This window comes from Coturnix japonica, chromosome 9, assembly GCF_054131305.1.
Source record: "Coturnix japonica strain WE chromosome 9, WE-NBRP24, whole genome shotgun sequence".
NCBI classification, from domain to species: Eukaryota; Metazoa; Chordata; class Aves; order Galliformes; family Phasianidae; genus Coturnix; species Coturnix japonica.
Genome location: NC_140671.1, coordinates 5,392,062 through 5,417,008, shown reverse-complemented (window position 1 = coordinate 5,417,008; position 24,947 = coordinate 5,392,062). Strand labels below are relative to the sequence as shown.

The 24,947-nt window shown below is 53.1% G+C and overlaps 2 protein-coding genes and 1 long non-coding RNA gene across 64 annotated transcripts in view; 2 read left to right on the top strand and 1 right to left on the bottom strand.

Moving 5' to 3' along the window:
* The window catches only part of ATXN2 (ataxin 2), a 49,439-nt gene extending 44,565 nt beyond the window's left edge, over positions 1-4,874 (top strand). For 24 of the 50 annotated variants that reach the window (XM_085555874.1, XM_085555875.1, XM_085555872.1 and 21 more), the window contains one exon: positions 3,163-4,704. In XM_085555874.1, the coding sequence (XP_085412000.1) occupies positions 3,163-3,366 (204 nt within the window). In that variant the 3' untranslated portion in view covers positions 3,367-4,704. Of the gene's footprint in view, positions 1-3,162 lie in introns of all 50 variants that reach the window. The other 26 variants (XM_085555877.1, XM_085555876.1, XM_085555871.1 and 23 more) reach the window with 2 other exon arrangements.
* A 428-nt stretch (positions 4,875-5,302) lies between these two features.
* SH2B3 (SH2B adaptor protein 3) lies at positions 5,303-24,431 on the bottom strand. 13 transcript variants are annotated; one of them, XM_085555905.1, is made up of 8 exons: positions 24,042-24,431; positions 17,890-18,660; positions 10,031-10,132; positions 9,724-9,815; positions 9,552-9,643; positions 9,129-9,343; positions 8,626-8,797; positions 5,303-8,295 (listed from the first exon to the last, which is right to left on the bottom strand). In XM_085555905.1, the coding sequence occupies exons 2-8, from the start codon at positions 18,631-18,633 to the stop codon at positions 8,051-8,053; spliced, it is 1,662 nt and encodes a 553-aa protein (XP_085412031.1). In that variant the 5' UTR covers positions 18,634-18,660; positions 24,042-24,431; the 3' UTR covers positions 5,303-8,050. The 13 variants fall into 13 exon arrangements, with proteins under 13 accessions (XP_085412031.1, XP_085412029.1, XP_085412026.1 ...); XM_085555903.1 differs by having other exon boundaries at positions 9,123-9,343; positions 24,042-24,279; XM_085555900.1 differs by lacking the exon at positions 24,042-24,431 and adding an exon at positions 23,132-23,272 and having other exon boundaries at positions 9,123-9,343.
* Positions 20,003-21,065, top strand: LOC146759654 (uncharacterized). Its single transcript, XR_014949126.1, has 2 exons — positions 20,003-20,136; positions 20,216-21,065. It is a non-coding gene; the product is annotated as an uncharacterized LOC146759654 (long non-coding RNA).
* Positions 24,432-24,947: the final 516 nt, after the last annotated feature.

The following is a 24,947-nucleotide window of genomic DNA, read 5'->3' as shown; positions in this document are numbered from 1 at the left end:
CGATTCCCATTCTTGTCCTGCCCCCCTGTTCTGCTCACAGAACTGTTTGGCCATGCAGCAAACCAGACTGGGGACTTGATTCAACTGAAGTGTGCCTCCCCTCCCCCTACTTTAGGCTTCTTCTCAGTCAAATCAGTTCACTACTCGGGTTCACTGCATGATCACAGGAAGAGCTGGCATAGAGAAAGGTTGGAGACGAGAGCTGGGTGGAAGAAAGCTGAATTGCTGCTTTTGGTGGCAGTTGCAGGCTTTGTGTTGTAGCCAAATTTGTACAAGTACATTCAGTAAAGGACAATACAGATGGTTACTGGGCAGTAGCAAGGCTGCACTGCAATGGGAGATTGATGAGATTTAGTTCAGATGATTTGCAAGACAATCCTTGCTAAAAGAGAAAACTCTGTGTGTGTGTGTGTGTGTGTCTGGTTCTAAGTGAACTGCGTGTGCAGGAGATCCCCGATGGTTGTTGGGCAACTTAATGACAGTCTTTGCTATAGGATCAGAAACCCACTTCTCTTAACTGGTTTCTTGTGGTCAGCTCACTGAAAAAAGGATTTGGGGAAGGGAAGCACATGACTGATTAATCAAGGGCTCTGCGTAAAGCAGCGTTGCAAAGATTTTCAGATGTTTACTAAATCTCATGGATTTAGTAAGCTTTGTCAAGGAGCAGACAATTAATCTGTAATTTGCCTGCACAACTGCTTCTTCAGATCGAGTTCTTGGTGCCTGGCTTATTCCTTCTCATACAGGTTAACAAAAGCTGAGATGTCATGACCTAACTGCAGGTAGGGAGGGTAGTCAGGTAGGACCCTGGTCCCATACTGAATTCTGGTAAAATCTCCCTGGGACAGCCAGTTAAGCAAATTAATTAATAGGTTTGGATTTTTTTTAAGAATTATTTTACTGATGTTAAGTTTATAGCTTTTTAATTCTGCTAGGCTTTTTTCTTTTTGCATTGTGGGAGGATAAAGAGAGGTTGCCCAAATGCGACTACTTCTATTGTGGCACCTCACCATGTCCGCTCAGGCTGATTTCTGCCAGAAACAGATACTTGGCCTATGTGAGCTATTGCTCTGCTCTGGCGTGGTGGCACTGGTGTGAATGCCTAGGTCTAAGAGCTTCTTCAGATGCCTCAAGATACCACCTGCAGCCCTTTAGAAGGGTCTTGTTGGAAGCTTGTGGGTGAGTGGCATGCTCAGTGCCATGCCTTGAAATGTGAAACACATTAGTTTCAAAGGCAACTTAAAGATAAGACCGTACAGGAGTTGTGCTGTACACATCGTGGTCAGACCTGTGCCTGCGCTGCAGGATGTGGCCATTGTCTTCCTTTCGTGTGCCAAGCACTTCATAAGCAAACCTTGCTAAAGCAAATCAGATGCAAGTTTTAGCCAGAACTGACTGCTTAGTCAGGATTTTTAGCAATTGCAGGCAAAGCCTGCTTTACCCTTGGTTTTCAACATACGCAGTCTTTTCTGCTGTAATTTTTTAGGGTGAAAATTACGATCTGTAATCCAAGATATTTATACCAGACTAACTGACTTTGAAATGAAGTAGTTCCCTCAAAAAGAAAGAAAAAATCATAATAATAAAAAAAATCTCTAATGAAGGAATAACTACAGCTCTGTAAGAAGTTTTAAATGTGTGTAATTATTCCATTGTGGGGAAACTAATCACTGGATTTAATAGTTTCTCAGCAGTGCGATTTCCAACTGCTGAGTACCATTGTGAAATATGTAGTAGGAGTTTCAGTTAGGCATACACAGGGGATCAGTTGAATTTCCCTTTAGGTTCTCAGATGAATCGAGCTGTTAGACATATCTCACTTGAGAAGCAGTACTTGAAAATTCATTACAATGTACTGTCAGCTTCCAATTTGCAAAGCGTTTGAGCCACAGCAAAATTTTTTATCCGGTGTGTGTCTGTATTGAATCCAGCTGCTATACGAATAGCTGCTTCATAGTTATGGCTGCTGTAATAGCATGTTTGTCAAAGTGAAAATGGTGCCCATCCTGAAAGGTGTTTTTGTTTCACAGCCTTATCTTCTAAGCCCATCTTAGAGCAAGAGTGAGATTTGAATTGCAGTTCCTGCCTTTAAAGGCTTCTTGAGTGCTATTAATACAGTGCAAGTCTGATAAAGAGTTTGAGGAATGTCTGTGATGAGTCAAATAACCCTTTTGTCTTTAAGAAATAAAATTGTAGCCACTACCTGCTATCTGTCTTTACTGGCCTGTGAAAGTCGTGAGGCTGCGATTGCTGCACCGTAGCGCCCTATCAGTGGGATCTGGTAGAAGTACAAAGCAAACCTTAGATGCAGATAATTGGTGTTTTCCAAGACAAACTGACTGAAAGCTCTAGGAGTTCCCTATGGTGTTGTGCTTTTAAGAAACCAGTGTTTACTCGTTTTTTTTTTCAAAACAACTGACAATCTCTAGAGTCACGAACCGCTCTGAGCAAATGAAGTCAACCGACAAGTTACTGAACTGGTTTGCCAGAAGGTGATCAGCCATAATGAAGATTAATCTCCTTTTTTCTGCTGTGACTTAATTATGATTGCTTAGATTACATGAGGGCCTTAACTGTGATGAGCTTAACTGGAAACAGAACAAAGCTGACCTAACAGCATCAAGGGATGAAATCACTCATCTTAGAATGACTGCACAGATGAGAGATAGTGTGGGCACAGGTCACTCGAGAGCGTTCCTAGGGCAGGGAGCCATGAAAGAATGTGGAGCTGTGTAATGAGAAGGGAGCAAGGGATGCCAGAGCTCCAGTGCGTGTGAGGTTCCTATCTGCACCCAGCGCGTTCTCTGCATAGGAAGCGCTTTGATCTTGGTTACTAACAATAATGTTTTGAAGATTTGTTGCTGAGGTTTGAAAAAGATATATATCCCTCTGTTTAACGCTAGCAGTCTCTCCCAGTGTGCACTGTCCAAATTATTGCTAAAATTCAGAATGTGACTCGGAGCCAGCAGAAAGGATTTGAGCCTTTTTTTTAAAGTTATTATTTTAGTTGTTGTTATTATTTTTTTAATCCCTTTGTAGCTAATCTAGTTAAAATGGAGTAAATCTCTGGATTTACTGGTAGAGCTGGAGAAAATTTGCTAGTCATGTGGCCAGGAGAGATGCCTCCTTGTGACCATTATACTAAAGAGCTCTTTGTTTCAGGCTCATGTACAGTCAGGAATGGTTCCTTCTCACCCAACTGCCCATGCTCCAATGATGCTAATGACGACACAGCCACCTGGTGGTCCCCAAGCCGCCATCGCTCAAAGTGCACTACAGCCCATTCCAGTCTCGACAACAACACATTTCCCCTATATGACGCACCCTTCAGGTGAGGAGTGTGTGCCCGGGAGACCTGCACCGTAACTGAGCCAGGTCACAGTAGCGAGGAGAACTGTTACAAACCAGATTTGGGGAAGAGAATAACAAAAAGAAAACAAAAAGCCAAAAAAACAAAACGAAAAACAAATGGAAGATGTCCTTTTAGATGGCAGGCTGCTGATGGCAAACTATTTGTGCATTTAGTGTTTGTACTTTGCCAGCCCAAATGCAAGCCTAGCAAAGCATGCCAGATTTAGCTAATGTAGCAAAGACCATGTTTTTGTGTAGCTGAAGTACAGAACTGGATAACTGTGCAGATGCTGGCACGGTGGGGCTGTGTTCTTCCAGGTATTGCCATGGTTTTGCTGTGGGGAATGGACTGTCTGCGTAGCCTGCTCATAATGATCCGGGGGGTTGTTAAATTTAAAGCGATCAGTCCCAAGGACAGGAGTGACAATGTTGCTTGGGGGTAGTGCTGTTAGACTTCTAGTGACCGAAGTAAAGTGACAATTGAAGACTGTTCTTTAATTCAGAGTAATATTCTGCAGCTTTACTTTTGGGGAAAAGTAGGTGCTATATGACTTCTTTCCGCTTTAAAGTTACTTAGGTGTCTTTATCATTATTTGTTTCCGAACAGCCTCTGATGTTATGTCTTGGGGAATGTGTGAGCAGAACACGCTGCTTTGTGAGGGTTTAGGGAGGAGAGAAACATCCGAAGGACATCTTGATATGCAGGGTATTGTTTTATTCTTTAAAAGAAAAAGAAAAGAAAAAAAGATTAAAAACGAACAGAAAAGTTGAGCTCAGTAGTTGTCCTGTGACCACTTTACTAGCAAACTGTTGTGTGGCTTGCCAATCTATTATTTACATTTGAACTTTTTTTTTACAGTACAAGCCCACCACCAACAGCAGTTGTAAGGCTCATCTGGAATAACTGAAAGGCTGGATACCTTTTGTAGGCCAAATACCCTCCTTCTACTGCTTCTGCCAACTGGAAGCACAGAAAACTAGAATTTCATTTTATTTTGTTTAAAAAAAAAAGAAAAAAAATTGATTTCTTGTAACATCCACTAGGAATGCTAACAGTTCATCTTGCAGTGGGAGAGATTCGGACTGAGTAGAGGCATTTAGGAACTTGTGGGCTATTCCATAATTCCATGCACTGTATCTGAGTCCTGCAAGTGCCCCAACTCTGCTTGCTGAAAACTGGAAGTTATTTATTTTTTAATGACCCTTCAAAGTTATGAACTCATCAGCTAGCAAAAGAAGTAACAAGAGTGATTCTTGCTGCTATTATCACTAAAAATCAAGACTTGGAGATCCCTTTTACTTCTAACTAAACTTGAAACAGGTTCAGTTAAAAAAAGAAAAAAAAAAAAGAAATTCTAATCGTCAAACTGATGAATTATTATTTATAAATCACGTTTGATGAGATGATCACTATCGTGAGACAGTGATGTAACTTTTAAGTTAAGAAAACTTTTACTTTGTAGATAATATAAAATAAAAACTAAAAAAAAAAATTAAAAAATAAAAAAAGTTTTAAAAACTGACCTACGTATTGTTTGTGTTTTGCTTTACCAGCATCTCTCTTTAATGTCTCCTCCAGCTTTCATACCTGTGGAACTCCATCAGGTCTATGTGGCATGCAGGGCCACAAGATACAAGTCGAAGGGTTCAGAGCAGAAGTGTGAGTGCAGGCTTTAAAGAGTTGCCTCTGTTCAGGTCCGTTCCCTACCGCCTCAGCCTCGTGCTGCTCTGGTCGCTGTGCAGAAGATGTCACAAATACATGAGATGAATGTAAGTAAATGCAGGTGGGCAGCAGGGGGCATGCGACCATCAAAAGCCATGATGGAGACTTGCTCCTGCTGGCAGGGAGATTCCATTTCTGATAGAGGGTTTGTGACTTTGAGCAGCTCTTGGTCTGCTCAAATAGCAGCACCGTAGAGAATGAGGTGAAATACTGAAAGTGAGAAACGAGTTCTAAAAACAGTTTATTAAGAGGAGGGTTGTTTTTTTTTTTTATATTACGGTAAAATTGCATTATTCAAGAATAAGTTACTTGTACAGTACATACAGAAACAATATATAGAAAACCTACTATACAAGAAGAACTCTTCTGTGCAGGTGAAAAGTAGAACTTCCAAATCACTAAAACTCATCCAACAGAACCTGTTGGCTTTAGGCTTTAGTCACCCTAGAGGCTGGGTGGGAGGGCGCGCAGTGACTGCTGGTGCAGGCTGTGCCCTGGTGGGAGCCAGCAAGCTCACCTTGAAGTCTGGAATACTGTGTTCAGACACTTGAAGGCTTTATATGCTTGGTCGCGTGACAGCAGTGTTGTGTGGTCCGGAGGTGAAAGAACAAAAAGCCCCTCCATGGCCCCTTCCCAGCGTGCTGGTGCTGCTCCAGCTCACAGGGATTCCCTCTGCTTTGGCTCCACCTGGACCTGGAGCTCTTCCCCAAGGTTTTGCCATCCCACAGTTGTGCTTCAACACCAGTTGTTGGTGGTGTCAGTGTTGGGAACCTGCCCAGGATGCAGTGTGGCAGAGAGGGATGAGATAACTAAAAATGTTAATTATTGCTCTCTATCATAGGCATTGTCAGAATCGGGTCTCAGCAGTCCTAGCTGGAGAGCAAAGGCACTGCCCCTTCCTTTAGCATCCTTAGTGCCAAAAGACACGTCCTGGGAGCACCTTTCCTACCCCTGTAATAGAGTACCTGCAGCACTGCGTTAACATTGCAGGGGGGCACAGCCTGATGAACTCATGTATGTTTTTCTAACCAAATCCAATGATTCCCCTTTGAACTACAACAAATCCCTTGCGATAGAAAGGAGGGTTAGGAACACTGTGTGTGTGGCTGCAATCCCTTTTCCCATCCCTTTGCTGCCTCTGTTGGGGAGCTGGGGTGAGACCCTCTCATCCTTTGGGGAAAAAATCATTCAGATGTGGCTGCCTGGGGCTGCAGCAGATACAAGCAGAGCTTTGCTGAGCAGCTTCTCCCCAAACACAACAATCTGGGGCCATGCACCAAGGAGGTATTGGCCTTTAAAGCCCCAAATTCAGGCAGCCTTGTTCCTGATTTGCTATTTTTTGGTGTGTGGGGAGTACGCTGCTGCCTGCAGCCTTAATGCAGCTCTGGGAATGAAGAGAGCACAGGGGCTGCTTTGTTCCCCTGCAGCCTCCCTGTGTTTGGCAGCCCAGGAGGTGACAATGCACAGTATCGTTTTCTCTGAAATGCTCCAGTTTGGAGTCAGGCTGCCATGGTGCAGGCAATGGGGGTGCTGGAAACAGGAGTTGGGCAAAAAAAGGCTTTACATGCTCCGGATGCATAAAGTGGAGAATGGGAGCAGAGCAGGAGGTGGGAGACACAAAACTCCATGTGAGTTCTCAAGGGGGATGCAGCCACTTTGTCCTGTCTGCTTATGCATGGTGGTCACTTATCACAGCAGAGCTGTGCTGTGGGCTGTGCATGGCCAGTGGTGCACATAGTGCATTCTCAGACCCTTGCAAAAGCTTTGAGGCTTTGTATTGTTGGCTTTCAAATGAAATCCTAAATTAATGCTCTTGAGGGCTCTGCTTTTAATAGGGAGGAAAATAAGGATTCTCTGCAATGTGAGTTTGAGAGTAATGTTGCATTAGGATCCCTTGGGGTTGAGCTATTAGTATTCCTGTGCGTGGCAAGGGGGATCAGATGGAGTTTGGGGGTCCCTTCCAACACAAAACCATTCTGTGATCCCATAAATGGGAGCTGAGCATGTGCCCTGAATGTGGCAATGGCCCCAGCTCCCTCCTTCCTCCTGATAGAGCGGCCGATCCTCTCTCCAGGCACCAGCAGGTAAATGGGGCCCCATGCTTTGAGGGCACACACATGGAGGCAGGTTAAAGTGCTGCTGTATGGGTATTACAGCTGCAGAAACACTGAATCTTCCTCTCCTAAGGCACGTTGGGTGTGCGGGCTCAGAGGGGCTTTGTGCTCCCTCTGCCCATTACTGCATAGTGTGGAACACTGCCGTCCCCTTACATGTTTTCTTGCTGAAAAAGGGCTGAGCAGGGTGCACAGCTGCATGGCCAAGGAAACTGAAGGGAAGCTGAGTTCTGTGCTGGAAATGCCCCCATTAGTTTGGGGATGCTTTGCTGTCAGTCTCCACAGTAGCTCTCAGCAGTGGCACTGTTAGGGATGGAGCTGTTAGTGTTCACATCTCGGTTAGCATCGCGGTGTGGGCAGCGCTGCTGCAGGATCGGCTGCAACAGGCGAGTTGGGGAAAGAAAAAAGGAGTGAGAAAAGCCAGTTTTTTGCCTTGTCTGTAGAGATAAAACAAATCCTTGTCGAGCAGGAGCGTGGCACAGCCCCATCCCGGCTCGCGGGCAGCGCTTGGCCAAGAATTGTGAATCCACTCCAATGGTGCAGATGCACCACACACCCTCGGCTCCTCCTGGAAGGGGCAGGAGAGCACACACGGTGCCCTCGTGGTGGTTGTGTAAACAGTAACGAGAAAGCTTTGATAATACAAAAAAAAAAATAGATATTTTCTTTTTAAATGGCCCTTTAACAGGCCCAGGAGAGGGAGCGCACCCATACTGGAGTGAACAATGACCCCCTTCCTTGCTAAATTACAAAATAACAATCCCTAACCAGAAGGAAGGAAATACATTCTTTTTTCCTCTGTGCCACCCGGAGGGATCTCCGGGATTTCTCCACCAAAAGTGCATCCCAAATGTGCCCATCATCACAGTGGTGTGTACTGGTTGTCCACAGCACGCACGCGGCCCCGACCTGGGGCTTCCACTTCGTAGTCCGAATCGCGGGGCCGTGTGCCATGGGGTGCCCCGTTGGGGTGTGAGCCCTGCGCCAGCTCAGCTGCCGGTGGCACCAGGTGGAAGATGGGCTCTGGAGGGGACTCGGAGGGGGTCAGGTTGAATTCTGGGCTCCAGAAGGGCAGCGGGATGGGGAGAGCAGGGCTGGAGCCGGGAGCTGTGGGCAGAGGGAGAGAGCAGATGCTCGAGGTGGTTCTGTCCCAGCGCCCTGCTGCTGGCACTGGGGTGCATCCCAAAATGGTTGAGGGTAGATTCTGCTTGCCCAAACTGGGACAGCCAGGAGCTCAGGCAGCACCTTTTGGGACATTGCCCCTATGCTTCTGCTTCCCCCACATGGGCACAGCTGCACCCACTGCCCCAGAGACCATCCTTTAAGGCCAGGACCTTCCCTTTGGGCAAAAACCCTCCCTTAGGGCCAGTACCCTCATCCCTATTCCCCAGGACCCCCAAGACCCAGAATGTCTATCCCAGGACTGCTGTTTCCTACCTGGTGGCTGGGGGAGGACAACAACATAGCTGGAGAGCCTGACATCGCAGGTGGCCCCACATTCCAGTGGGATGGGATAGCGGTGAAAGTGGTGCAGCATCTCTGTGATGGAGGAGAAACGCAGGTGCTGGACACGACACTGGCCCCGCTCCGTCAGCGACAGCCGCAGGTGCTGCAGGGAGGAGCATAGACCTGTTAGCCTCCTACCAGCTCCCTTGGGGGAGGAGATGATGGGGGACATGGGGATATTTGGGATGGATGGGGGAGGGAACAAATGGCCTTAGCATCACATGATGCATCTCCAGCCCTGTTCACTGCAGGGCTTTTCCCTCTCCCTAGAATTGGGGATGGGGACACCAGCCCTCTGCAAGCATTGGGAAAAGGAGGGCATCAGCTGGGGCAGGGGTGAGATTCTTACAGGGGTAACATTTTCCACCCAGCTCAACTCAATCCAGCCCAACTCATCCCAACCCAATGTATCCCATCCCATCTCCCACCTGTACCTTCGCTCTGCCCTGGAAGTTGAAGGTGAGCACATACTCGCCGCGGCGCGTCTCGCTCTGCCGCACCAGGAAGACGCCGTGTCCCTCCAGCCCCCCCAGCTGCACCAGCTGCGCTGCCTTCACGCGGGAGATGGGCCCATGGAACCAGGGGCAGGAGGACAGGAATTGCTCCATCTTCGGCCCCGGTGCCTCCGCCGGCCCCCCTGGCATTGCCCCTGCCCAGACACAGGGACACCAGCAAGGGTGAGTGCCCCAGGGAAGTAGGGACCCTGCCCAGACCAATCATCACCCTCATCCCTTCCCCTGTATTTCTGTCCTCCTTGCACCATTTGGGGCTGGATTAACCCAGTGAGGTATGAGAACCCTCCTGGGGATGGTGTCCTCAACACCTCTGCTTTGTTCTCGGTGTCCCCAGGTGCTCACCTTGGCTTGGGGAGTCCGAGCTGGTGGCAGGGCTGGTGGCTGTGGGATCAGGTTGCCGGCCTGACAGGAGCTCAGGGTCACCCACATCTGACCTGCGAGGATGGGAGAAGCTGGGATAAGTGCTGGGCACTGAATGTGAGGACATGCAGACTCGGGCTTGGCATGTGCTTACCCTCTGCATGCACACTGCTGGATCTCGGCCATCCAGGAGCTGAGTTGCTGCTCATCCCCCGCCTCGAACAGCACATCAGTGGCATTGGTGACCTGGGGACACCACAGAGGGACATTAGAGGGAGATGCACATCCCCATCATATCCTCACCCACATGTAGGCACTGCTCAGAGCACAGCACCCCCACCCTACAGGCCTCATCCCCCCAGCATTGAACCACTCTCCAAAGAGGAAGTGAAATTTGGCACAGGAGCATTGGGCAAGCCAAGTGCATCCCAAAAAGGCTGCAAAAGGCCTTGGGGCCGTACCTTGAGGACAAAGGTGTGCAGGTTGTCAGGCAACTCAAGGCGTGTGCACCTCCTCACCTCCTGGATGGCCGAGCAGGCAGCGCGCAGCTTTGGCTTGGAGCCCTGCAGAGAGCAAGTGGCACAGCTTAGAGGGGTCATGGGTTGAGGAAATAATAGCCCTCTGGAAAGGAAATATCCCATATGGCAGGGACACATCCTGCATGGATGCTGCCCTGAGGTTGGCACGAGCTGTGCTGGGTAATGCATCCCAAGGAGAAACCCAATAAGTGGTGCCATAATGCAAAGGAAAGGAGGGAGGAGGCATTTCCCAGCGTGTGCCAGGGAGACTGTGCATACTGAGACTGAAAGCAGAGCCTGGCTGGTGAGAACACATCCATGGGACATACCCCAGGTGCTGCCCCAGTGCACCCGTGGTGCCGTGCTGAGAGCTGCCCACTGCTGCCTGCCTGCTTTCACTCTGACACAGGCACATGACAAAATGCTGACCATGCACTTCCTACAACTCTAATAATACCCCGGCGGCAACTTTCGGTTCCTCTGCTGCCGAGCGGCTGGGGGCTGTGGTGTGGGGCACCCACTCTGGGCTCTGGCAGTGCCTGGATACCACCAGCCCATACCAGTGTGTGCCGGGCACGCAGCCATGAGACCCAACCCTCTGTGCAATGCTGAGCTGCCTCCAGGCTGCACTTTGCAGTGCAGCAGGGACAGGGATATGGCTGCACTCACTGCTACAAACCATTGCCATCAATGCATGCCTGCTCCTTCCAGTGCTGGAAATCTTGCTACGTTTGGTTGTGCCTCTTTATTTTGCCTCCCCTTCCCCACCCCCCCCTCTCGGTCTCCCTCTCAACCAAGGACTCGGTGTACTCTGGGGCCGGAAGCGCAGCGTGAGAGGGAGCAGCCCTTATCAGCTCAGCGCTGCGCCGAAAGAAAGTTCTTAGAAGTCGGCTGCGGCTCCGTGCCCTGCCAAGAGCCACCGCAATCAGTGTCGGAGCCGCACCACAGCCCCATGGCTTTGTCCTCCCAGGGACAGCAGTGGCTGCAGTGCAATGCCCAGCACTAGGGGGGATATTGCAGTGCCCATCCTGTGGGGTTGGCACGTCCCCAAGGTCACGGTGCCAACGTGGCACTGGCGTTATCGGCACACGTGTCCTGGTCACCGCGCTGCCCGTGCTTTCCTGGGGGGGGAATTCCAGGAAAAGGAATTTCGGCGAAGCCTTGTGCTCGGCTCAGCACGCAGAGCTCGAGGGAGAAGGAAATGATGCTGCCAAGAGATACGGTGCCCCAGCACCACGCTGGCTTCGGAGAAGTGCCTACCGCAGGCACCGCACCTGACCACGAGATGCCCCGTGTGATGGCGGCCCTACCAAGAAGTGCCTTTCTTGGTAACCAGAAGTGCACACTCAACACACTGCATGCTCACGGGCTTTATATGGGCAGAGAGGTGCCGCAGCCTCGTGGAGCTCAGGAAGCTTGAGATGAGATGGGAGCATAGAATGGAGCCATGGAGTCATTAGGATGGGATGGAATGGGATCATGGAATCATTAAGGATGGGATGGGATGAGATCATAGAACACAACCATAGAATCACTAAGAACAGGACAGGATGGGGTGGGATGAGCACTGCAAATGCTGCTGTTCTCGCTCTGATGAATTCACCCCACTGCTCTCCAGAGGATCTGGAGGGCAGATGGGGCATCCCAGTGCCTATGTGAGCACCCCACAGTGTCCCAGGGGACCAGGGGACCATGGCAGCTTCCAGCACCATTAAAATGAGTGCTTGAGTGCAATGTCCTTCCACCTGTGGTCTGCCAAATCCCAACCATGTTCTAAAGTTTAAAAATACTATGTGAGCTGAGGTGGGTCACACTTCTGAGCCCCACTGCTGTGTTGGGGACATTGTGTAAAGTGGCAGGGGGTGACAGCTTTGGAGGCGCAGCAATGATGGCTGCAGCACAGCCATGATAGTGGTGGCATGTAGATAACACAGGTGGCACAGCACTGATGGCAGTGACATGGTGATGGCATGGCAGTGTCATAGCAATGGTGGCAGTGGCACAGTGTTGATGGCAATGGCATGGTAGTGACTGGTAGCATGGCAATGAGCAATGATGGCAATGGTGGCAGTGGCACTGTGATGTCAAGGTGGTGATGGTGGTGGCATGGCGATGACGGCAGTGGCACAGCAATGATGGTGATGGCATGGTGATGACAGCAATGACAGCAGTGGTACAGCTCCAACAGCAGCACCAGGGCCATGTAGAGCAAAAGCAAATCCTTCGAGAGCAGCCCATCCACATGCTGGGGGTTTCCCCACATTGGCTCTTTTGCTTCCACCTTTAGCCATGCCACAGTGTATGGGTGAGGTCTGTCCCTTCTGGTAAGCCTTTGCTCAGCTGTTCCATTACACAGGGGACAAACCTCAGCCAGTGGCAGAATGGCACAGCTCAGCCTCGCTGGGGTTCCCGCAGAGCTGAGAAGGGACAGACAGATGGAGGGACAGACGGGGCACTGAGATTTGCAGCAGAGCGGGTGCTGTGTTATGCCAGCCCCAAACCACATCCTGCACCCGCAGCCCCAGGGGAGTTTTCTGAAGTTTCCCAGGGGGACGGTGACACGCAGCCATGGGGGGTGAGGTCCCCATTGTTCCCACGCAGAGCAGCAACCTGAGGACATGCTGGTGGGCTCAGGGCATGTGTCACACTCATCCCTGAGGGTCTGCACCAGAGGTGATCCCAGCAGATGTCTTGGGAGCAGGCACCAAGGCTTATCCCAGCACTCATCCTTTGGTTCCAAGGCACTGTCAAGCCCAGTGTTGGCCCTCCAACAGTTGATCCCAGTGAGCTGTGGGGCTGGCATTGCTGCTGATCCCAGTGTTCATCCTTGGCCACTCACATCACAGCAGGTCTCGAGGACACGGTCCTATCCGGGCAGCCCAGTGATGGTTCTGGGGGATTTCTGAGCTTTTCCATTCATCCTTGCCATTTCCCAGCAGCCTTTCTTCCACTGACCGCAGCTTCTCCCTGCCTCTGCTTGGCCCTGACCCACAGCCCCTCCTCTCTTCCTTTAATTCTTCTCCTGCAGCCTCTTCCTCCTCTGCCCTGTTTCCTCCTCCACACTCAGGGCAGGGATTTCCCACACAGGCACCGCTTCCCTCACCCCATTTTGGTGCTGTGTCCCCCTTTCCATGTGCTTATGGCACTCATGGCTGGGAGAGCCATGTGGCACATGGGGGCCATTCACTCTGAACCCAACTGACAGCAACACTGAGCAACTTCATGGATTCTCTGCACTGTGTGTGTGCTGTAAATATAGGGGTTTTCCTGCCTGTTGGACAGAGAAACGTGAAAGCTGCTGTGGTGGGGGGAACACAAGACCCCCTCCATCACCTCCTGCTTGCCACCACCCAAAAAAAGCCCCTTCCAATCCCACTGCCCCCACTCAAACAACACCAGAGGGGAAAATATCTGAGACAGAAACCCCAAAGCCTGCAGTGGGGACTGAGCTGTCCCTGAGGGGAGCAGGTTGGGTGGCTACAAGGGGCCCTGTTGTGCCTGCCCGGAGTGCAGCCGCAGGGCACAAAGCACCCTCTGTTCCTGTCTCTGGTGGCTCTGCACTGGAGCAAAGCACTTTGGGGGAGCACAGCCCCCAGCTCTCAGAGCAGCTATTTCTATCACAGGAATAACTGGGGTGCTGGCAGTGCCCCCCAAAAAAAGGCATCAGTGCTGCTCAGCCCCATGGGGAGGGCTGCAGGGGGCTGGAAACCCACGTGCTCTCAGGGCTGACTGCCCGTCTTTGTGCATTGATGAAAAGGCCCATAAATAAGGCAGAGGCTGCTTCGCAGGCAGGGCATGAACGAGGAAACGTCCCTCTGAAAGCCCCGTGCGCTGCACGCGCCAGCACGGCTGAATGTCTCCCATTCAGCCCCAGCCCCACAGTTCAGGGGGAATCAGGGATGGGGGTGAGGCAGGACGCTCCCAGCTTCAGCCAAATGCAATGCACCGTGTTGGCCAAATCCACAGCCACAGTAGCACTGCTGGACCCCGACCTGGGGATGCTGAGCTCCCCACAATGCACACAGCAGTGCACATCCCTTCCACCAGCCATGAGAAATGGGGATGCAGAGCAGCCACCCTCTGACCTGGCCCCATTCACCCCCAGCAGAGCAGCGCTTTGGAAAAGCAGAGCTATAAACAGGAGAACTTTACGCAGCCGGCGCTTGCCAGCCGCTCCGAGTTTTATTTTCAGCCAAACTCGCTTCCAGCGTGGGCTGCTTTAATAATTTCCTGGCATAAATAAAAGAGCTTGGAAAGTAAACAAGGTGGGGAGGGAGTGGGCGGGAGACACTTGGGCTGAGTCACCCCAAGGGCTGCAGAACCCCTTGCCTGTGGGGGTGTTCACTCTTCATTCACTCCTATGGGCGATGAGCAGGAGCAGAGTTGGGTTTGGCATCATGTAGGATGAGAATGCCAAGAATAGAGAATGCAACTGAACTCCAGGCATAGTTGACCTGTCCACCCTGCTGAGCACTGCTTAATTGTTAGCATCATCACCAGCAAAATGCCATCTCCATGATGCTGGAGCAATGGGGACCAGCATGAAGCAGAGCATCCCCCTCAGCCCCAGGGCTTCTCCAGCCCTGCACAGCTCTCATAAATATTTACCTTTGAAAGAAGCAGCACTCAGCCCCGACACAACCACATCCTGAACCATTAAAAAAAAAAAAAAAAAAAAAAAAAAAGGTGTAAAAAACTAAAGGGAGCTCGAATCAACCAAAAGTACCACCATCTTACATCAGCACATGCTGCACTTGCCAGGACCCCCAGACTGCACACAGGGGAAAGGCAGTGGGTTGGGTTTCCCAGTACCTTTTCTTGAGGTTCTCCACTTATCCCTGCTTTGCTCACTCCTTGGCACGCAGGTGGCCCTTTCCTACCCAACAGCACTACAGCATCCTGCAGGGCAGATGGCCCCATCCCCATGGGCAGAGAGACCACAGCGGCAGGGCAAAACCACCTCAAACCTTCAAGAATTGGGTCTAAAAGAAAGGAACCCTTGGCTCTTCTCTTCAAGCAAACCCAAAAAGCCCCAGGGCAGGGAAAGGGGCAGCTTCACCCTTCCCATGTGAACCAATCAAGCCCTGGCAGGCTCCATCCCAGCAACACGGTTTCCAAAATAAGAAACTCTGCTCTTCAGCAATTAATGCCGGAGCTGCGGTTATGCTGCTAAAAGTGGGTTTCTTTATTTATTTCATTTCCACCCCAACCCCCCCAATGCATGACCAAGGATGGAAAAAGTTGTGGTTAATAAATGACAAATAACCTTTTGTCTCATCACCCCTCCCTGCCGCCTGCCCTCACCCTGAAATACGAGAAAAAAAAGAGGGGAAAAAAACAAAAAAAAGAAAGAAAATAAAAAGTCACCACTGAAATCCCACAAAGCCCAGGATACGCCCAGCACAGCCTTCGAAGAACAGCAGCAAAGGGACGCGCTGACACCCACTGTCACCAGCAAGGCTGTGGGTGAGAGGGAATGTAGTGCTGGCCCGGGCCAATGGGAGCTGCCTCACTGCCCTCGGGTTGTTTCATTTCCCTATGGCAATAGGGGAGAAAAATTGAACCCAGGGTGGTGGTAGAGCATGAGGTGCTCCCATCATGGGGACCCCTTGCTTGGGGTTTGCTGCTTGGTGCCTATCTACGTTTGCTGTTGGCAAAGGGGAACAGATGCATGGATCAGTGAGTGGTGTCCCAGCCTTGAACCACAGTGAGAGCTCACTTAGAAGAGTAAATACATTTTAGATTTGAAGCCAGACCTTGTAGCAAGGAATGGGATTTGCTCAAAACCCTGCCTGGAACAGTGGTGCCAATGCAGCTGCCGTGGCCATGCCAATGTTTCTTCCCAAAATGCAGTTACTGCATCCTATCCCATCCCATCTCATCCCACTGGAAACTGCAACGCTGGGACCTTTCCATCCCATCCTGTGGCAATCATGGCACCGGGACATTCCCATCCCACGAGATCAGTGACACTGGGCCATTCTAATCCTATTCATCTCATGGGAACCACGGCACTAGGATGTACCCCATGGCTCTGGGTCTAGAATGGGAGCCCCTGGGCTGAGAGCTGCTGGCTCAGGGGAGCTCAGTTCTCAGAAATGAGCTTCAGGTGAAAGGAAGGGGAAAAGGCACCAGAAAAAAAAAAAAAAAAAAAAAAAAAGAAAAAAGAAAAAAAAAGAAAAGAAAAGAAAAAAGGAAAAGAAAAAGAAAAAAAGAAGAAAAAAAAAAGGAAGTCAGAGCAGTCTCGCACCGAGCAAAGATAAAAATACTGAAAACACCACCCCTCCCATGGCTGAGGACGTAAGACTGTGACAGAGGCACCTCCGTCTGCACCGGAAAGAGCCTTCGCAGCTCATCTCGGAGTACAATCTTTTACGGGATGTGATGGATTTCATTAAAATGCCATCAAGAAACCAGCACAAATGAAAATCCCATTTCCCTTCCCCTTCCTGTAAGAACATCTGGTCAACATAAACGGCTCGGGACATTTCCGTTGCAAATCCCAATTTTCACGGGGTTTAGGGCTTGGCCATAAAATATGCGTGTGGGGCTCAGTGCAGATAGGGCGGCCCCAAGCCCAGCAAGCTCCATCCCTTCAGTGGGGCAGGGGACAACCCAGGGCACAAATGCCCCCTGTGCAGCTTCCAGAGTTACTAGATCCATGAGGATATATGGTATGGTAAAGCAGAAAACCCCAAGTGAGGAGAAACAGTGAGCACAACCCTCATATGAGACATCAGAGAGCCCACAGCTCTCCATGCCTTCATCCCTTCACCATTCGCAGCCACCCAAGCAGCAACCAAGCCCTGTGCAGTGGGACAAAGGTGCTCCGTGTCCCATAAGACCCAAAGGAAAGGGCTGAACCCCAGCCTGGCTCCCACAGCCCTGAGTAAGCGAAAGCGGCGGTCGCTGCCACATGTGACACCGAGCTGTGAAAAGCGAAAGCAGCAGCGGCGTATGGGGACACCGCAGGGATGTCGGCTCCTTCTGCTCCTCCAAGTCGTGGTGCTTTGCTCTGAAGCACCATTTGTTCAGATTTAAATGAGTATTAATTAAAAATATATAATAATAATAATAAAAGTAAAACCAACCCCCACTCGATGAAAAGCCCATCCCGTTCCGGCAGCGTCAGCCTTGCCACGTGCAGGAACTGGCTTTTTAAAGATTAAAACACCACAGCAAAACCCCACTGCCACCCAGATCTGGTCAGAATAAAACTGAGCTCTCTGCAGACCTCATGGGGAGGGGATGGAGCTGCTTCTCATTCTCTGTTTCCTTCTGGAGTTTCCCTGGGAGCACCGTGAGGCCCAACCCTACATGAGTCTGAGGTTGGCCATCCTGGTCCCTGGGGATGAGTGGCTCTTCCAGCAAGGCCCCCAGCCCCTATCCCAGGACCAATCCTGTATCCATGCAAGAGGTGGACACTCTGCTTCCAGATGGCAATAATCTGTTCTTATGAGTTGCCATTGGCATGGGATCGTTGAGGTCCCTTCCAACCACTCTATAAACTGCATGCAGTTTGGGCTTCCATCCTCCTTGACATGGTGGTCCCTTGAAAGCCATGGCATTCTGCAAATCACTCGAAGTTTGTGCTCATAGCAACCTTGACATGGAAACAGGGGATTGTTGAGGTGAACTCAACCCAAATAATTCAACAAACTGCTCTACACACCACTACTGACATGGAGACACTGGATGACTGAGGTCCCTCCCAACCCAAGTCATGCTATGATTGATTCTATGGTCCCGGAACAGCATCACTCAGCCAAACCCATCACCCCACACAGACAGCATCTCCTTACCTTTGGTGGGTCGAAGAGCTCCAGCACATACTCCTCACCATCGGGCATCCCTGCCCTGCGCAGCACCAGACGGCAGCGCTGCCAGCGCGTCCCACTGTCCAGTGACGTCTCATCCAACAGCCCATACCGCAGCATCCCCTCCTTGCGCACCTCAGGGGGCTGCTCCCGGGACAGCCCCCAGGGCAGGATGCGTTTGCTCAGTCCCGATTTGAGAGCAGCCTCTGCCACTTCACCATCGGCCTCTGTGGGGAGAGCATCTGAGGAGCGGCGGCGGAAGAGGCTGCGCCAGCTGCGGCGGAGTTGGCTGAGTGAAAATGGTCTCCGTGCTGGCCCCGTCAGCTCCTCTGAGCTCCACGACTTGCGCAGCCCTGTGGGGGGCTCAGCCGTGGGCTCAGGGCGAGCGGGTGGCTCTGCTTCGCCTTTGGAAGCCACCGTGCCCAAGGAAGGGTTTGCATGCTGGCGTTGTGTGTCCCGGTAATCCCGCGCTGGGCCAGCAGGCAGTATGCGGAGCTGGCTCATGGCAAAGCCCTCCTTCACCTCATTGCAGAAATATTGCTGGAAGAGGTTGGCGAAGCGCATCGAGAAGTTCTCTGCAGCCAGCAGGTCATGGTGCGGGTGCTCGGTGGCAAAGCGCAGGTAGTGTTGCGCCAGCTCCTTGGCGGTGCTGATGGCGTGCAGCTCACAAAACTCATGCCAGCCCCGGGGATACGCTGGCGTGCCGGCCGACAGAGCGTGCCCATTCATTGCCGTGACTCCAGCGAGGCGGCCGTGCTGCAAGACAGAGCACAGCGATGCCATCAGGATGGATCCTTCCCCAACACCTCCCCACTTGGCCACCCTCACTGGCACCAAATCCATTCATCCCCCAGGATGCACTGCATTCAGCTCGGCAAGAAACCACAATGGCTCACAACCCACAGCCCAGCAGAGCACCATACGTCCCAGATGCCAGCCCCATCTCCCTTGCTCTCCGTGCCTCAGTTTCCCTGCCTGCACAGCGTCTGCGTGGCTTCCTGCCCGCACAGCTGCTGGCGGCTCCCACAGGACGTGCGGCCCGGCTGTATCCGCTTTCATTCTGCCAAGGGCTTAACAGCGCTGATGGGTTTCCCTCCTGGGAACTATTTCAGCTGAGCTGATAAAACTGCTGGGGGAGGGACAGGAGGGGAGGAAACCAAACAAATTGCTGCTGCAATCCAGGGAGGGAGCTGCTTCGTGCAGCAGATTCAGAGTTGTGGCCACGCTGACAGCACAGGAATGAGTGGATCATCCCCATGGGGACACTCCGATGGGGCAAAGAGGAGAGTTTGTCTGTCCATCCATCCACCCACCCACAGTGCCCACTCGATGTCCCCGCCACATCCCACAGCACAGCATGGAGCAACACGGCTGCTCCTCGCTCCATGCTCAAAGCATTCTTTCAACAAATGCAAATCCACTTCCAACGTCAGTTGGGTCTCCAACTGGACACAACACACAGATAGTCACAAAGAATCCTAAAACCAACCTGCTCCCCTGTTTGGGGGTACCTTCCATGGCTGCATTTGGACACTGTGGATACCCCAGGGCTCTCCATGCAGATATAACCAACATGGCCATCGATCTGACGGCCCCAGGGACCCTTCTGGGCCCCGATGTGGCCCCACTGAGCCCTGCAGCTCCCCACAGCCGGCGTGGCCCCACTGTTCCCCCCGTACCTTGTGCTTGCACGCGGCATTTATCGGGACTGTGCATTCTGCTCAGGCAGGAAACATCCTCCAGCCCGCCCGTATCCTGCCGCACCGTGCACCACCGCCTCCCCACAGCTGCTAGAAGGGGAGGAAAAGTGGCTGCATTCCTTTAGGGTGGGGAATAATAATAACAGTAGTAATAAATATATTTTAAAAAAAAGTAGAAGCACAAAGGAAGCGAGCAAGGAGATTTGGAGAGCGGCAGAGCGGCAGATCAGCTTTGCAGACAGGGCGGCGATAACGCTGGGAACGACAGCCTCTATCTCTGCCCACCCGCCGGCCTTCCGAGTACGTGCCGTGCAGTTTCTGGGCGATGGGAGATGTTATCAGCCCCATGGCCCGGCTGAGCCCCACAGCGGGCCCCGCACACAGCCGTCTATCAGCACCGCCAGCCTGCCCATGACTCAGCACCCTACTGCTGTGCTGACGCTTCCGCCGGCACCCAGGGATCGCCAGCACACGCAGAGTCTGCAGGGACAGTGCCATGATGCACGCGGATGGATTTGGAGCTTTGGAAGAGGTTGGATTTGGGGATGCTGGGATTTATCTTGTGGCATATGGTGGGAAAGGAGCGTGAGGTCACAACGCGTGTTTTCCAGCTGGGATGAGGATGGGAATGCAGCCCCAGTGCTTATGGCATCGCCTTTGCCCCCAGAGCACGGGGATGGAGTAAGAGGGATGCTCCACTTGGATCCAATTCAAAGGGATTTTGGCATCGCATTCTGCAGGTCACCACCGAGCCAAAGCAATCACCACGATGGCACACTGCATCCATTTGCACCCAATGGAGAATCCCACCCACCCCCAGGCACGGCCCTGCTCATTGGGATTCACAGCTCTTATCTGGAGGCGGTGTAAAAGTGCTGCTTTGGGGCTTCTTCGGGGTTCATTTGGGGTGTGGGGCTGGGAGCAGCCATCTCTTCTAGAACAGGGGGATGAGACAGGATGGAACACAACAGGATGCAACAGGACTGGATGGGATGAGATGGATGGGATGACACCAATCGGCCGCACTTTGATGCGGGCGGCAGCAACAAGCCCCAGCCTGCATCAGGATCCGGCCCTGCAGCTGCACCGCCTCCAGCACTCCCAGGAGATCTCATTAAAGTGCTCCCACTGACCCTATTGCCCAACCCGCAGAGCAGCACTCCAGCCCCCGGGTTTTGGGAGCAAAAGCATCCATCTGAAAACGAAAGCAGCCCCAGCCTCCAGCCAGCAGTGGAAATGGGATTTGTGCACAGAAACGGCTGTACCCAGAGCAGAAGAAAAGCTGTGCACTTTTAGCTTCTCTTTTAGGATGCCCTACAAGTGATTTTCCGGAGGGGCCGGGGAACGCCCCGCAGCTCCCCGCTTCTTCGACTCACACAAACACAGCGTTCCCACAATGCTGCGAGCGGAACATTGTTCCTTCCCAGGATGTTCTCCATGAAAAGAGCTATTCTGAGCCAGGCAGCAGCCGCCGCTCTTGGCACGGCCCCGCAGCCCAGAGCAGGGCGATGAACGGCACTTTTCAGTGCTGCTGCATCCAGCTGGGGGGGCTCAGAGGATGGTGGGGGTTGGACAGCTCTGTGGGCATCCCAATAGCATGGCTCAGTCCCTCTGCAACCAGTTCCCATAGGACCAGGTTCCTCTGCATCTCATTGCTATGGGGCTGGGGCAGTAGGAACTGACAGCTGGATGTGATCCCTGGAGAGGAATATGGCTGAGTGCAGCTCTGAGCACTGAGATTTGATGTTTTGCAGCCTGGGGAGGTGGAGAAGGGGGACAGTTCTATGTCACCCTATGGAGACAGATGCCTGCTCTGAGCTGACCCACGACGCCATGCACTCTTTGCCCTGGGCACGGCTGTGCTAAACAGCCTTGGTGCTGTGCTCATGGCAAACCCACGCTGTTTTATGGCTGCCTTTCACATGCAGCCGAGCCTCCGCTCCCTCCTGGCCTTTGCACCCCATGGCTGCATCCCTGCTGTCCCAGCACCCATGGCACACTGCTGCCACCCCCCTGCTGTGGACACAGCCCTGTGGGATGATCCCCTCTGTTCCCAAGCTGGTTTTCCTTTCGTTCCACTTTCTAGGGACGCACGCACGCGTGCTGCTAATGTGCCCATCAGCACAACAAAAGCCATCCTACTACAGGCTGCCTCCGCCCTTCAACCAATTCTGCAGCACTGCAGCCATGGGTTCAGCCCCACGACCACCCCCCCGCTGCAGAAGGGATGGGGCTCAACCCCTGCGTCCCACAGCTGTGTGGGGCAGGATGGGGCCCTTCCTCCTTTCGAGCCGCACACCGCAGCCCTGCCAGCAACTCTTGCACTTTCACTTTGTGCCTCCGGCTGGGATTTGTCCAAACGCCATTGCTTTGCCCCAATCCCTCCCCTGGGGAGGCTGCATGGCTGGGGGGTGGACATATACGAGTTTTGTTCTCTGAGCCTCCCAAAAGTACACAGCCCAGAGCAAAACACAGTGAAACCAACACGGATCTTCCCATAGACTGTAAATACATAACGGTGAAGGAAGGGGGTAGAAAAAGTAACAGAGCAGTACTGGGAGTGGGGCGAAATGTCCTCCATGCATCAAAATGAGCTGAAGTCAGAGGAGCGGAGCTGGTCCCGGCCCCGCAGCCCCACAGCACGCGGGACATGGCCGGGTTCCAGCGCAGCACCGCTTCCTCCAGCTGCTTTCACTACCAAAAGTGCAGCAGCCCCAAAAGTCCCCGCAAGCCCAGCACATCTTGAATCCATTTGCAGCAACAATGTCGAAATCGCAGCTCGACAGCTCGCTCCGGTTTCCTTGACAGTAAATCCCAGCGGCGGCCGCATTATTCCCAGTGCCGAAGCCAACGGGTCAGGGCTCTGTGCGGTGACCCCAACTGGAGCAGCGGGGCTGACACGAGGGCGCTGGCACTGCACTGCTTGCGGTGTGTCGGCCTCGTGCTCCGGGGCCCCGCGTGTGCCAAACCACACAGCGCTGCGAGCCAGCAAAGTGCACGGGGCAGAGGGGCAGCGTGGTGGGCAGGGGGCACCCCTAATTGTGGGGCAGCATCACCTCTTTTGGGGTCTTGCACCCTCCCTAAGGAGCCATCAGACCTTTGAGTTCTGAGCCCTCTGTAAGGGATCGCCATCCCTTTGGGGTCCTGACCCTAAAGGATCACACCGACGGTGGAGGACTGGGAGCACAGTGCTCAGGCTAGGGGTGCTAGGACCCCTCCAAAGAGAACAGCGAACACAGAAGAGGAAGCGTCCAGGGGATAAGGGGTGCTGGGACCCTCGGTGATAAGAACAGGAGGTGCCCAGAGGTTATGGGGTGCTGGGATACGGAGCACGCACTGCAAACAGGAAGAGTTCTTCGAGAAAAGGGACCGAAGATAAGGCCGGGGGTGCGGGGAGGGCTCGGGGGGACCCCGCTCCGGACTGGGGCACAGTAAAGAAATGGCAGCCCCGCGCTCCCCTCCACTTTAACCTTTCGCACTCGCTTCCCGGTGCCACCCGCCCCGTCCCGACCCCGCTCCGCAGTTACCTGCACCAGAAAGCGCCCGGGGGCCGCTCGCCCATGGTGGCACGGCACGGCACGGCACGGCACGGCACGGCTCAGGCAGGAAACCGATGCGAACTGCTCCGCATTTCCGCCGTGCGAAAGAACCGCGGGGCGCGGACCCCGGCCCCGGGGCGTTATGTAAAAGCGGCGCCGCGCGGCGGATCGAGGGTGGAGGCTGCGCGGGGGCGGAGCGGGAGCAGCACCCGCAGCTCGGCCGGGAGCTCCGCCGGGGCCCCGCCGCCCCGCAGCGGCCGTTCCGCGGGTGCGCAGCGCTCCGAGCCCCTCCCGGCATCTGATGGCGCAAACTGCGCGCGTTGGGTGTTCGGGATTCGGGGCGGTTTTGTAGGGGGTGAGCGGGGTTCTGCAACGTGGGGTCGTTTGGGGGTCTGAGAAATGGGAGCTGTGAGGCGGTGGGTGGGTGGGACGCTGTCCCGGAGCCCATTTCCCAGCGGTTCCCTCTGCCTTTCGGCCAAGGAAATCGGCAAACGGCGCAACAAGGCAGGCAGGGCTGCAGCCGTTCCCAACGCGGGGACAAATGGCCCTCGGGTCCCTCAGCCCGATGGGCTTCAATGGATGCACACAGTTGCCAAGTTGACCATCCCGGTGCCATCCCGGTGCCGCCCCAGGGCTGCCCTGGTGCCATCCCAGTGCCAGCCAGGTGTCATCTCAGTGCCATCCTGGTGCCATGCCAGCACCGCCCCGGTGCCACCCTGTCCCACAGGGGAAGGGACATCGTGGCAGGTCTGTGTCCCTGCAGGCCGTGGGATCTGCAAAGACAACGAACTTCCACTGCGCCTTTTTTCCAAGAGAGGGACTGCTCTGTGGTCTGTGCCGTGTGTCGGTCCCATTGCCACCCACCTGTGTCACCATCCGATGTGGGACGAGGTCTTACCTTGAGAGCTGCTTTGCAGTTCCCCCCAGCTGGTGCATAATGAAACTCCTGGCTCTGAGCACAGCCCCGTGCTGCCCTTCTTCCCGGGCAGCCGTCCCAGCTGTGCTTTTCCTGGTGACCTTCAGCTATTTCACCAGCACCCTCCGCACGTTCTCAGCCCCTGCAGCCTGAGATTTCTCTTTTGTTTTGCTTCCTGTACGGATTTTTTTGCGCTCCCTGACTACCGATTCAGTGCACTGACTTCTGCTTTTTCTGTTTGTTTGCTCACCCGCACCCGTGGCCGCTTCCCTTCTGCTGTGTGCTGGGCTCAGCCCATAACTCTTGCAGCTTTCCCCCCAGTAAAAGGCTGCAGCAGCTCCAACCACCCGTCCTTTTCTCTTTAACTCTCTCATTTGTATTCTAGATGTGCCCGGTGCTTTGAGAATGGCACAGCTGCATTTCTCAGGGCTGGGACACATGGTGACCTCTGCAGGGTGAGAAACAGGTCCTCACACTGCCTGAATTTGGGGAATTAGTGTGGTGAAGGTCAGATTTCAGGTTGGGTTTTGCCTATTCCTTCAGAAAGCAGAGTGGGTAGTGGGAAGGGTGGTGGTGGTGGTGGTCATGGTGATGAGCGTCATGGTTGTGACTGTAGTGATGGGGATGGAGAAGATGGTGAGGGTGACAATGGTGATGGGAATGATGGTTGTGATGGCAGTAGTGGTGGTGACAGATGGAAGTGAGGAAGATGGTGATGCTGACAATAGTGGAGCTGCCCTGCAGCCCCCTCGAGTGCTGCCTGCTGTAGCCCCATAGCAGCCCCGTAGCTCCTCAGCCCCATAGCCCCACAGCAGCCCCGCAGACGAACTCCCGGCGCCCCCTCCCGGCAGCCCCGCACAGCACCGGACCCCCCCTACCCCCCGGAGC

Excerpts from the sequence above, each read along its gene's own strand:
- SH2B3 (XM_085555901.1), bottom strand. The coding sequence starts at position 19,462 with ATGGAGAGCCCTGGGGTATCCACAGTGTCCAAATGCAGCCATGGAAGG. Across the intron at positions 9,816-10,030 it reads TGCACACCTTTGTCCTCAAG|GTCACCAATGCCACTGATGT; the intron begins GTACGGCCCCAA and ends TGGTGTCCCCAG. Across the intron at positions 9,644-9,723 it reads CAGCAGTGTGCATGCAGAGG|GTCAGATGTGGGTGACCCTG; the intron begins GTAAGCACATGC and ends CCATCCTCGCAG.